At 51.0% G+C, this 13,832-nt stretch overlaps 1 protein-coding gene across 2 annotated transcripts in view; it reads left to right on the plus strand.

Annotated features, from left to right (window-relative positions):
* ANKH (ANKH inorganic pyrophosphate transport regulator) overlaps positions 1–13,832 on the plus strand; it is a 129,064-nt gene that overhangs the window by 100,555 nt on the left and 14,677 nt on the right. For both annotated transcript variants that reach the window (XM_072958836.1, XM_072958837.1), the window contains exon 8: positions 893–988. In XM_072958836.1, the coding sequence (XP_072814937.1) occupies positions 893–988 (96 nt within the window). The remainder of the gene's footprint in view (positions 1–892; positions 989–13,832) is intronic.

A 13,832-nucleotide genomic window follows, 5' to 3' on the forward strand; every position in this document is an offset into this window, starting at 1 on the left:
TGCTTTAAAGGTGGGAGTTAGGAAAATGTAAGCCCCTCCAGAGGTGTGGGCTGGTAGCATCTGCAACGGGAGGGGACTCAAGAGATCGCCTCGGCCTCCAGGGGAAGGAAACAGCAGAAGCTTCTGCAGAGGGAACCTGTACCCCCTGTGCTCGTGAGCCCCTCGCTAGGCTGGACTTGGGGGCCAGGTGCTCAGGGCTGGGTGCGGTGAGCCAGCTCTGGGACTGACTGGATCCATGACGAGGCAGGCGATGTGTTCTCTCTGCTGCGGTTCACAGTCGAGGGCCAGCCGCTCGTTTTGATTAGGCGATGGGCACGCAGAGCCCTGATGCTGGGGTGGCCCTGGTGAGCCTTGGGGATGTGTCAGGGGACCTCTGGGCGATCTGCAATTTTTGCTTAAATGTCAACTTAACAAAGGCTTTTTGAGCATCTTCTCTACTCCAGAAAGACTGTGCTAAGTTGCAGGAGCTAAAGAGATGGGTGAGGCGCCCAGTCCTTTATCTCAGAGCGCAAACACACACCTCACGGGGGCCTCACACCTGTCCCCGAATACGGGCCAGATGCACCCCTGCCTGCGAAGGGCTCCGGGGCAGGGGGCACTGCAGGAAGGACCGGGCCATGCACTAGCCCGGGGGCACCGGTTGCCAAGGAGAGGGGCTGATTCAGGAGACACTGCCGGGTAGGTGTTCAGTCCAGAATTCCCTCTGGTTTAAATGTTCACATCCAGAAACCAGAGAGAAGCCTGCCTGAGAGAGACTCGAAGTGACAGCCGTCTTCCCAGCTGTCACGCGACCTCTATGCTTCAGACAAGTGAAGCAAAACAGAAACGAGATGCTCTTTAAGAGGCATGTGTGGGCAGCCCGGCTAACCCGGAGCCTTTTCCTTCCCCCTAGAATAACCCCAGCAACAAAGCGGCGAGCACGAGCAACACGGTCACGGCGGCCCACATCAAGAGGTTCACGTTCGTCTGCATGGCCTTGTCGCTGACGGTAAGGGAAGTCCCGCCCCCGCCTCTGTTTTGCTTTTGGAAAGGGCAGGACTGCCGCTTTAAAGGGAGCAGTCTTGTATTCCATAATGTGACGCTGTGCTAGGTCACTTAACAACCTCTTCAACATATTTTCATCCCAAAATGTGAATGATTGTTATTCAAGGAGGTCCTTGCATCTGAGAATAGAGGGTCAACTTCCGGCATTTCTAAGGACGGCTTACATGCCGAAGATGGCAGGCTCTGCCTTTTGTTTTAATGATACTCTGTCTTAAACATCCAGCGGCAACTGTATCGCCATCTCGGTCCCTTTTCCAAATTTAACTGGTGTCATTTGTTTCCCTGTGAAAGCTCATTTCCTCATCCATTTACGCTGATGTGCCCTACCTAGTTACCCACCAGTCAGCACCTCCTAGATCCCTGTGCCATCTTCGAGAACACAGGTGTGACAAGTGTGGATAATACCTCATTGCTGGCAGGGCCTGTCGGTGACTCTGCACAGCCTTAGATAAACAGCAAACATCCTTTATCAACTGCCCTGGGTAATTCAAATATAGAAGCCAATGTTCAAAAAACGTGGAAGAAATTCCTACATGCTCTATAAGCCAAAGCACATGATAATATAACTTAAGGTTGTTTATAACATTTATCAACAGTAACAAAAATTAGTATCTTTATTAACAACCCGACATTGCAGACTGTGCCCTTTGGGTTCTAAAGATGGAGCTGAGAAGAGGGTAAAAAGAAATAGCGGTCTTTTCAATTCAGTTCCTTGTTTGCTGTGGTGGCTACACGTGCCCTAAGCCCTGTGGAAATCCTCCATTTATAGGACACCCAGAAGTCTGGTACGAGAATGCCGGGGTGTGTGCGGTTCCCTTCATAAACGGCTGAGGATGAGGACACAGGGCAACAAGGAGGGCTGTGTTATGCTGACGACAGGAACACAGGGACCGCCATCCTTCTGATCATTTTCACAAGAACCACTTAGCTAGACGAGCCCCAATGTTGGTCCCTAAGATCAAGCCCTACACACATTTTAAACCTGTGATTTGGTCCATTGATCCAGCACCTGAATAGATTGTCTCAAGGGCAACACAGACAAACAGCCCATCGTCTGACTCCTCTGACACCGAGTCGTGACCTTGCGTCCTCAGCCACCCCGTCCATCACCCCAACCCAGCCCTTTCTGCTGGTCCACCCTTCATGAAACTGGGAGGGGAGGGGGTATCAGAAGCATCTGCCAGGCCGCCTCGCCGCGGAGGAATCTGATAGCGTGCCTGCCTGACTCAGGACAGGTTACCCCAGGCAACCCTGCTCTCCTGGTTGCATTATTTCTCCCTCTGGTGTGCAAGTTTTTCCATCGTTCCCTAAAATATTAGCAAAACACTGCACAACCTTGAAACTGTTTGCAAGAACATTTTAGGAAAAACAGAGAAGGTTTCTATTCCAGGAACAGATCTCAGCTTTTGGATGCTTGTGAAGTGACTGGAAGTCGAAAGTTGAGTTGGTTGGGGTGCCAGGTTCTGTAACTTGGATGTCATCCCGCATAGAGAGCTAGAAGATTTTGGTTGGTCCGGCCTCCTCTGTCTCCTCCATTTCAACATCCTCCCACAGCTGAGTCCGATGGAGAACTTTACCAGGTTGGCTTTAAGGATATCTCTTCCCTCCTTCAGTTCACAGGCAATAATCTGCACTTCTAAAGCGAGAGCAAGAAGTTTATTTTGAAATGATAACTATGTAAGATCTAGGAAAGTGCTTTGATTTCCCATGTAAGGGTCTTATTTATTAAATTATTCCAACCCTACCTTCTGTAACTAGAAGTATCTCAGGGTAGCTTTGTCACCATAGAAATAGAGACTCAGAATCCTTTGTTGGAAAAGATCTTGAAGATGAACTGATCAAACCCATAATTTTTTAGTAAAGGAAACGACTCTGAGAGGATAAGTGACTTGCCCCAGTACCCGGGACAGCTGTACCTCACTTTACTGAACTTTGCAAATAATGCTTTTTTTTTAATATACCAATGGAAGGTTTGTGGCAACCCTAAGTTGTCAAATGATAGTTGGTATTTTTTAAGCAATGAAGTGTTTTTAAATGAAGGGCTGTATATTGATTCTTTAGACATAATGCTATTATTGCACACTTAATTAACTATAGGATAGTGTAAACGTAAGTTTTATATGCACTGGGAAACCAAAAATACATATGACTCACTCGATGGAGATAATCGCTCTACTGAGGAATGGAACCTGCAGCCCCGCTGCGGTCTGTCTGTAGTGGCACCGGCTAGAAGCCAGCCCTCCAGCCTCATTCTCCAGGGCCCTTTCCTCCGTACTGTGCTGTTTCCGTTGGCAGGAGCAGATATTCTGTCCTGAGGCTCCGGACTAGGGCACCTGCTGTCATGCTTGAAGCGGTGGTTTCTTCAACACTAAAAACAGTAGTATGTGAGTCTGCAGCTTATGGTGTGTCTCCCTCACGTTATCCTTTTAATGATTCAGTCAGCTGGTCCAACATCTTGGCTAGAGGAATTGCCATTAAAAGACACATAGAAAAAAAATGGAAGGGCGTTAGGTTGCTGCTGTAATGTGTACATGCTTTTTTCTAGCACTGATCATACTCCTTCTTCACATCTGTTACTCCTCATGGGCTCTCAGCTTCCCAAGGCAGGGTCATTGGCTTCGTCACCTTTTATCTCCAGGGCCCAGCATCCTGCCTGGCACAGAACATGCACAATAAACAGAACGCAAACACATGAATCAATTAATATATTATTAACTGTGAGACAAGGATCAGAAAGGTGCCGAGGGCACCCGCCCCTCGTGAGCAACCGTCTCCTGATTTATACTCAGGTTTTCCTATTTTTAAAGCTGTTCAGAGGCCCGTTAGTCCCCAGTCTATTTTCGTGTTGTTTTTTTTTTTAATTTTGCAACTTCTTAGCTTCAGGAAATGAATGTGGCAGAGCCCTCAAGGTCGGCACCCTTCGCGTTTAGTCCAGTGGGTGATATTCCATTCAAAGCCCGAGCAGTCTGATGGTCCCCCAGCTTTCTGTGCGTTGCCTAGGGTTAGAGCGCCTTCCCCAGCTCCTTCGGGCCCGCTGACTTGTCTCCCTGGGACTTTGAGAAAAGCTGGCCCCACGGATCCTACGGACGCTCAGTCACCCGGTGATGCTAACTGCTTGCCAAAAGGGAGCGTGTACTGGCCACAGCAAAAACTCCTCCGACCATCAGAATGGGCTCCCTCTTCAGGCCCTGACGTTCGGATCCAGCGTCCGCCTTTGCCTGTGAAAAACACTTTTGATGGTTAATAGGGACTAGTATCTCAGCATGCTGCAATGCACCGATGTGTTTATTCCCCAGTATAGATTCTCAATTTAAATTTAGTCTCCATCCTACCCCAAACGTCGGTTCCTCCTTCATATTCTTATCCAGCAGTTTGTTGGAACCACTGGGCTTCAAGAAAAGCAGCAAATGCCTTCAGCCCAACTGGAAGAGGATGTGGATTCAGGAGGCGTGTGGAGTAGAGGAGCAGACTTCGTGTCCTGGCAGCATTCTGCCTTCCCTCCTTCAGAGCTGCCTTTGGGAATGCTCGGTGAAGTGCTGGTTCATTGCTTTAGACCATCTGACTTGAGTGAGGGTGAGGAAAGGGGGAGCCTTAGTCAATCCAAAAGATTAGCTTCAAAATGGGAGAACCATCCGATAAAAACTAATCCCCTCAGCAGCCACAAAGGAGCAGACACGACGCAAACCAGGGTTAGCAAGGTGGTCGCAGACTGGCACGCTGGCTGCTGTTTGGAGAGAAGGGACACACAGTTCCAAAATACATACGGTGGGGAGGGTAGAGCTCAGTGGTAGAGTGTGTGCTAAGCACACACGAGGTCCTCCTGGGTTCAACCCCCAGTACCTTCATTAAAAAAAAAAAAATTAAAAAACAAATAAATAAATAAATAAACCTAATTACCTCCCTCCCCCACCAAAAAAAAAAACAAAAAACAAAAAACCCAAAACAAAATATATACAGTTTAACTGGGTTTGGAAGAACAGCTTCAGATGGCGTGCTGCATGGGGAAGTCTGTGACGCGGTGGCCACACGGAGGAGGAAACGTCACAGAGCAGCGATCAGAGCCAGGCAGGCAAAGGCAGGACCACAAGGAAGAAGGCTGTCGCTGGCGCTGGGGTCAGAAGCAAGCAGCCAGTTTTGTCCTAAACCTTCCAGTAGAGCCATGGTCTCCCATTCTTACGTGGCTGATTAAAATGCCCAGAGATAGTTAGTATGTCCTAAAAGGCTGCTTCTCTAGTAGACAACCGTGGTAGTCACCGTGCAGGGCGGTGGCAGTGAGCTTGTGATAAGGAAGCAGGAACAGTGTCCCTCCCTCTTGGGGAAAGGAACGGTACCTGAAACTTACAGAAGCCAGCTTCTCGTAAACCACTTGGGACTCGTGATTCCCTCCCAGCTTCCAGATTTGGGGATAAAATAAAAACCACTAGCTAGGGTAGGATGTGCCTTTTCAACAGTCCTTTTGGTGCAGAGAAGCATCTCCAAATGGTAAGAACCTCCATATTCCTGGATGTTAGACCATTTTGGTGAAGCCAACAGATTCGCTTGCTAAACTTAACCAAACTTGCCAACTTACTCCAAACGTGTTTTTTTTTCTTTTAATTTTTTTCTAATGTTCATAGCAAATCATATTAAATGGGGAAGTTTTAGCAGCTTTAGATGATTTCAGTTGACCAGCTTCCATTTTGACTTTACAATGGCACTTTTTCAAACATTTGGTGTTTTCTTAAGCTCCCTGCTGCTCTAGTTTGGGGGGAGCCATTGCCAAGAGAGGGGGCCCCTCTACTGCAAGAGAGGCGGAAAAGAATTCTTACAAAGCACAGGCTTGGCTGCTGCCAAGGCGTCCCCCAGCCCCCTTTTTACAAAATGGAAATGGGCATCCATCCTAATGGATGTTGGCAGGCAGAGCAGGCGAGGCACTTTTGTGCAGTGAGCAGCCTACACAGCTGTACCCAGCAGCCCCTGGAGGCTGAGCCCAGAGAGGCAGGAGGGGAAGAGCAAGGAGCAGGGAAAGGGGAGAGACAGGTCAGAGAGATGGATGGACAGTGCAGGGCAGAAGGAAAAGGGGAGAGACTACCTGCCAGAAAAAAAAAAGGGGGTGGTGGGGAGGGTCAGAGGAGATGGAGCAGAGTGACGGGCGGGTGCAACAGCCATCCAGGGACGGTGGAAGGCCCCAGAGGCTTCTAGGGCCTGCCCAGCTCCCCCGGGGCCCCGCCAATCCTTCCAGTACAAATTGTGTCAACTTTCGAAGAGTTTAAAAGAGACAGGTTTTTAAGAACTCAGAAAGTGTGACAAACTGTCGACTGGCTGGATGGACTGTCCCACGGACTGGGCTGTTTCAGGAAGGCAGGCTGCTCCAGAGGGGCTTCCCGACCCCAGGTTCCGGTCATGCTGGGGTCGTGGGGCTGGGCCAGTGCCTCCAGGCTGCGATCCACTGGCCACCTCGTTGCATCCCTGGCCTCCCTCAGCTTCAGCGAATGGAGGCTGCCTGGTGGTGGTGGTGGTGGTTGTGGTGGCCCGTGTGTGGCAGCGGGGATGCGGGGAGGAAGGCTTGCTGTCACCTAAGGCAGAGAGAGGAGGGCACCAAGGGTATCTGAGGCCAGTGGCTGTTACTGCGTAAGGATCTGGTTCTTTTTTAAAAAGAGTTAAAATAGATTTTTACTCTGGATCTGCCTGAGCCTTGCTTTGTAACATCAGTGGGTGGTAAAAAGGGAAAGCGTGACTCTGTGCTCAACCCTGAATCTTCTGTTCTGATTGTCATGGGGTGAATTGTGTCCCCCGGATTCCTGTATTGAGGTCTTAACCCCCAGTGACTCAGAATGTAGCCCTGTGTGGAAAGAGGGTTCAGATGGGGTCCTGGTCAGTGAGTAAGGTGGACCCCTCATCCAGTCTGACTGGCGTTCTGGGAGGAAGGGGTGTGGACAGGACACACACGGGGAGAGCACTGTGCGGAGGTTGGACGGCTGCTGCCAGAAGCCAGGAGGCCGGGGGCAGACCCTGCCCGACGCCTTCAGAGGGAGCGTGGCCCTGCCCACACCTTGACTTTGGCCTCCAGGACTGTGAGACCTTGTTTCCAGCTGCCCGGATCGTGCTGCTTTGTCCGGCAGCCCCCAGCGGACTCACCACTGATGTTTCTAAAAGCAGGGAAGCTGCGTGTCATTTAGGGCCACGTGGATTGACTGACCAGGCCTAACTCGTCAACTGATGTATTTTCTCTTGAAATTCTCCACTTTCTGCTTCCATAAGACATCTCTATTCTTGTATTTCCAGCTTCTCCAGGTGAGAATCTGAGTGTAGGATTTGCTTAGAAATACTGTTCCCGCAGGTCAGCACTATTCCCAAATTTATGTGCTTAATTACGTCCTGGCTGATTTTTTTGGGGGGGGAGCAGGGTTTGTGGGGATCATAGCCTCCATCAGAAGGACCAGTGTTCGATTTAGGTTGCTTTGCTTTTGGTTTTATTCTGTTTTCCATTAATTGAACAATCCCGTGCGTCTCAACCAGGCCCTTGCAGGACCCACCATCCCGAACACCGAAACAAGTTCCCAATTTCAAGAGACAAGTTAAGTTGCTAGTATTGTATCCAGTTGTGTTTATCACCCCAAATTGTCTCAAAACCTTGATCCCTTCCACTGCTTCCCACCTGAGCATTTTAAATGATGTCTGATTTGGCACAAAATTGTAGATGTTACTTAGTTTCAGCTTAACCTATCAATACACACCTGTGTTCTACAAAGAGCAGGTGCAGGGCAGCAACCTGAAAGGGTTTGGGAACCAGGGGGAAGGCACCATGCTCTTCCCCGACGCTGCTCAAGTCCCGCCGCGTGCTGCCTGCCGGACCCCAGTCTCACATCCAGGATGTGGTTCCCAGGCTCCACCCCAAGGCTTTTCTGGTGTAAAAGCAAATTTATCAGAGGGATTGTTCCACATTATGGCAAACTAACCTGGTGGGGGTGAACGCATAGACTTCCAGGAATTACATTGTATGACTCTCTGTGGCTTTAAAAATCATTTTTATTCTAAGACAGATGCAGTCTGGGGAGCATTTTCCTTCTTATCCGGTCAGTGGGTGGGTCTCAGTGCGTAGGACCCAGACGTCATCCTGATCAGATGCGTGGTCCAGACTCTCCCGACAATAATCACGACGCGACACGAGGACAGAACAAGGCTGTGGTGTTCACGGCTGCTCAGTTTCCTAATTTCAGCACCTGCTCTTAACCCCGGGTGTTTTTGTCTCTGAATATGAACACCTACCTGGTGGCCTGAAACTTTGATGCCCTTTGCTACGACGTGTAGGGAGTCAGCAAAGCCCGTGGAAAACATCTCAAAACTTTTATTTTTTTTTTGTAAATTATCTCAAGAAATACCAGATAGATGTATTGAAATGAGCACGGGAGGACATAAAATGCTGTGAAGCCAGAGACCATTGGATCCAGAAACGGGAGGAAACAGTCAAGTATCAGTCTGGTCACATAGAGATATTTGCAAAAAAAGTAAAATAACATAAATTGAACACTGATACTTCTATTGGATGCTATGAAGCCAACAACCCACCATCCTCACCTCCCCCCCAAAACCCATCAGCAAAGACATAATTAAGCACATAAATCTGGGGACAGTGCTGACCTGCAGAAACAGTATTTCTAGGCAAACCCTACACTCAGATTCCCACCTGGAGAAGCTGGAAATACAAGAATAGAAATGTCTAATGGAAACAGTAAGTGAAGAATTTAACACCTGCTCTCTCTCTCTCCCAGTGCTTAGGGGTCTCCTGCACCTGCAGGCAGACTAAGAAAGTGAACAGGAAGGCAAGGTCGCTTTTAGCTAAACTGACACATGGCCTTTGCTGCAAGTGTTCTTAGTTTTATCGTGAAGGGTTTTATTGCATCTCCAGCTCTGGGTGGGAGCGCCCACTGGTTCAGGCACAGTGAAGGAAACACGATTACACTGTGCCATGAGATTATTCCGGGGGTCTTTTTGTACCTTCTGAGCCCCTGCCACGCAGCAGGCTCCAGGGCAACCCCAGTGAAACAAACACACAAAACCCCTTTTCTTCAGGAGTCTGTGATCTCATGGGGAAGACAGGCCACCGACGAACACGATGGTTTTGGACAGCGTGTTGGTTTCCTGTGGCTCCCGTAACAAAGCACCACAAACCTGATGGCTTGAAACAACAGAAATGTGTTCTCTCCTAGTTCCAGAGGCCAGAAGTCGAAACCAGTTCACTGGACTGAAATCAAGGTGTTGGCGGGGCTTTAGGAAAGAGTCTGTTCCTTGCCTTGTCCAGCTCCTGGTGGCTGCGGGCCTTCCTTGGCCGAATCACCCCAGTCTGTCTTCACAGGGCCTCCTCCTCTGCATGCCTCTCTCTTCTCTTATCAGGACCCCTGTGATGGTATTTAGGGTCTACTGAGACATTCCCAGATCATCTTAGCCCACGGTCCTTCATTTAATCTCCTCTGTTACTATATAAAGTAATAAATCCTTGTTCTGGGCACCAGGGTGAGCATGGCCCCTCAGCTGGCCATTGTGGCATCTTCTACAGGTAGTCAGAGCTCCTTGGGAGGAAGATAAAGTAAAAGGAAAGAGAGTGAGGGAGATGCTGTTTTGGACTGAGGGGCACACTGACAGTTGGCAGGATGACCTGCAGGCCAGCGCCCCCTATCCCCACAAAGCCGTGGCAGGGTGGACACCGCACCCCCCACCGCCCGCATCTGAGTGGCACCGCAGTGGGGGCTCAGCTGCCCTGCTTTATCCATGCTTTATGCTCAGGGACTCTGTCTCAGTTTCTCCCTCTCTCCCGTGTCAGCCTCTCCCAAATCACTCCTTCCTATCTATGTTTAAATATACTCAAGGCTCCCAACTTTAAAAAGAAATAGAAGGAAAACAGAAAAATCATGTCTTTATCCAGCAGGTCCCCTCCATTTCTCGCCTTGGCACCCAGCCTCCTTGAGAGGATTACAGGTAATCACGCCCATCCTTCCCACGGCTGTTTGCCACCATCTATGCTCCCGACCCATGCTATCTGCTGTCCCCCTCCAGCCCACCTGCCCCCTCCCTCAGGGCCGAGGGGCCTCACTCCCTAGGTGGTTCCTTGGATCTGCATTCTGTCTGGTTCCCTGTTGTCTCCTTAGAGAGCTGGCCGAGGTCCCCACGGGCTCCGGCCCCAGCTCCCGTGGGCGGGTGCCATCTGGTTCTCACCTCCCATCGCCTGCATCCTTTGCTTATTTCCCGTGGCTTCTGCAACACTGCTTTTCCGTCTTCCTTTCTGAGTATTCCTTCACAGGCTCTTGGTGGAACATCCTTCTTCCTCGCTCCAAGTGAGCATCAGAACTCTGTCCGAACCCCCTGCCCGTCTCCCTCCTCGGCCCTCTCTCTGCAGGTCGTGGCTTCAGTTGCCGTGTTTAGCTCCTTCCCGAGTCAGTATCTTCGACTCTGCTCTCTCTCCTGAGCTTCAGGCCCTGACATCTAACTGCCTCCCTCACAGAGATGCGCTTTGATTTCCTGCAGGCACAGACAGCTCAGCCCATCCCAAAGGGGCTCATGGCCTGCACTCCAAGCTCTTTCTGCTCTCCCCCCTATTTTGATGACTAGCGTGGACTTCTGCTGGTGATGCCAGAGGCTGGCCTCATCCTCAGCTCGGCCCTCTTCCTCAGCCTGGTGTCCCCCCACCAGGCACAGAGCCCTGTCTTAGCCTCATCCTAAATGCCCCTCGGACCCCCCTCTTCTCCATTCCCCGCCGTCATATCCCTCTTTGTGCTCCTACAGCTCCCCTTCGACTTGCTCCATGGCCCCCAGTGGGGCTCCACACACTTCTCCTCCAAACCAGTCCCCAAAGGCCCTCCACTGACTCTCCGGTGCCATTGTAAACCCAGACCCTAAACGGCAGTACGAGGACCATCTCAACCCTCCTCCTGCTCTCCATTCCATCCACACAGAGCACCCGGAGCGGAGGGACCATCTGTGTGTTCTCTCGCCCAGGCCTCTGCCCCCAGTGTCCCTTCTGCCTGAAACCCTCTCCTGCCCCCTCGTCCGGCATACGTGACTCCAGCTTGCTTTCAGACACCAACTTGGACGTCATCAGTTTGCTTCCCACCCACTGCGGGCCCTGCGGGTCCCATCATGCCTTGAGTCCCCCATCATGACATTTAGCGCTCTGTAGTGACAGGGGCTCTGAGAGGGCTGGCATCGCCTCTGCCGTGTTCCCCATTGCACGCCCAGCATCCGCACAGTGTCTGGCTCTGTTCAGGTGCCCAGTAATTGCTTTTTGAATGAATACAGGTATAAAGCATGTTATTATAATAACAAACTAATAACTAGTGTTTCAGGAATCAGTAGGTCACTGTAGAATCAAAACTACAGAAATCATTAAGACGCGACTACCTAGGACCCGGGGAAGAGGCTGTTGAGATGGACTGTAACGTCCCTTAGACAAATGATGGGGCAGGCGGTCGCCCCCATCCATGCTCCTGCTGCAGAGTCCGTCTAACCCTGCTTCCACGTGGCTGCCCTTCAAATAGCCACACCCAGTTTTCCACCTTTTAAACAGCCTGGCTTCCAGACCCTGTGGTGTTTTGGTTCCGCTCCTTGAAATTTGTCAGTGCTCCCTGGGAACATGGGGCACAAACTCCAAATCAGGTCTGATCCTGGCCATCGGACTAGAATTGTCCAGTTTTGACTTCATAACGTTCATTAATGCAGCCTGTGGCTACGTGGTGGGCTTTTTCAGTTAGCCACGTGGTCCTGTTATGAGGTGAAACACAAGAGCCAGACAGACCCACATGGCCACATTCTCCTGACAGTCAGGGTCCGGCCCCTTCTAGAATCTGTCTGCAGGGGATTTGCCAACCCCGAGGCTCCTGGCGTCTCCCCAGGTCTCTGCTTTTTCAGTTCGGTCTACAAGTGTTTTCGCTGCAGGTGATGTGCGTGATCCGAGCCTTGCACAGACAAAACTCTTTGCTCCCTCTCATCAGTTCTAATCTTCGAATCCCTCTTAACCGTGTTTGCCCACCTGGCCGAGTATTAAGATGATGCTCCTTCGTGGAAAAGGCAGACTCAAAGGAGGGGCTTGGGGTGTACCCTCAGCCCCTGGTGGTTCTTTCCTTTTTCTCTTTTGCCCTTGAGCATATTTCTTGGAAGCCCTTTCTCTTGATCTCTTGTACAAGGTCAGCGTGTCTGACTCTCTCCTTCCTGACCTTAATCATCCACGAGATGGCGAGCCCTTGAAGGTAGTCGTTCTTAGACCTCATCTGGGCTTACCTCCCTGGGACTCAGGAAGAGACAGCCTGTGAGCAGGCAAACGAAGGCAGGGAGGTGACAGGTAGCCCTTCCCCACCTGGCACGTTCCCTCCCCCGAGAGCAGCTTGGGGGACCACTGCGACACCTTCAGGTGCCTTCTGTTCTCCTTTCTGGTTGGGGTGGAGTGGAGTGGCTGGGAGTTTCTCTTTTGAGAGCTTTCCAGCCTCCTTGCAGCATCCCTGGTGTTATTAGATCGTACCCCCACAAACTTTGAAATCTGTTTTCTTTTATTGGTTGTTTTTTTTTAAATTTCCCTGGTTGTTGTGAACGCAACAAGGACGTGGTCAGTCTCTGCCACGTGAGTGGCCATCTCCTCCTCGACGGTCACGATTCCATCCGGTGAGGCTGTCCTTCGTCTGGGTCCCCAGCTTCCTGGGATGAGTGTCTTCGGGGAGGGGTTGGGGTGGAGGCTGCCGGAGAGTGGAGCAGGTGACTGTGTGTGTGGTCTTTAGAGACCCACAGCTGGATGCCTGTCGCACCTTGCCATCCAGGGGGTGGGGACCACAGCAGTATTTAAGGTGAAGATGTTTGGTATTTAAAACATTTTAGTCCTAAAGCTTCAGAATTTCAGGGCCTCCAAGAGATCCTCCTGGAGGGAAAGAAACCAAAAAGGCCAGCATCAGAGAAGAAAGCAGTCAGAAACATGTGCACCATCAGTCCTTCCTCTATGACACGCGGAGATAATCCCTTTCAGGGAAGTTCCGCTAATCGTAAAATATTTCTTCTGCTGTTCATACTAGGTAAGTCCTCAGGAGGCACAAATCCCACAGATACACTCAGGAACTCTGCTCTGCCTTGTCCCCTCCCTCAGAGCGGCCACCACCTTTGAAAGGCAGCAAGGTCACTGACAGCGGCAGTATTTATAGCGCCCCTAATCCCACCAGGCCCAGCTCCGGCCACCTGCTCCCCGGCCACCTGCTCCCCGAGAGGTCTGGGCAGCTTGGCGAAGGCGCTGCCGGCAGAAAACACAGGAAAACGCCCTGCCTCCAGGCTGCAGGCCAGGAGTTTCATCCAGCCCTGCCTGTCGCAGCCTCAGTTTCCCACAATTAGAGGACTTTTTTTATCATGTAAGGGCCGATCAGAGTGAGCTCCCCTAGTTCTGTTTCCATAGATAACGGACCGTCCTGGTGCTCTGGTGGGCATATTAACTCTCCGCTGTTGCTGCTTCGTGACATAGCGTGTCAGCATCCGACGTACGTCAGCATCCGACAAGCACATCAGGAATCCCTTTTCCTTAGTTGCGTCCCACTGGTCAGAGCTGCATCTCCGTGAAGCACTCAAGCCTGAGTCCTTCCCCTGCGGGCTGGAAGGCTGCAAAACCACGGCTGATGAATAGCAAATGCGGCCATCCCCCAGGACCTCAGCCCGTCCACCCTGTGCTCAGTTCATAACAGTGACCCAGTCTCACCTTCCTGTGGCTGAACTGCTGTCCCTTGGCCATCAGGGCCGCGGACACTACCGGCCTTATTCCGGCCGTGGTACCATGCTGGCCCTGTGTC

This window comes from Vicugna pacos, chromosome 3 (assembly GCF_048564905.1).
Source record: "Vicugna pacos chromosome 3, VicPac4, whole genome shotgun sequence".
Taxonomy (NCBI): Eukaryota; Metazoa; Chordata; class Mammalia; order Artiodactyla; family Camelidae; genus Vicugna; species Vicugna pacos.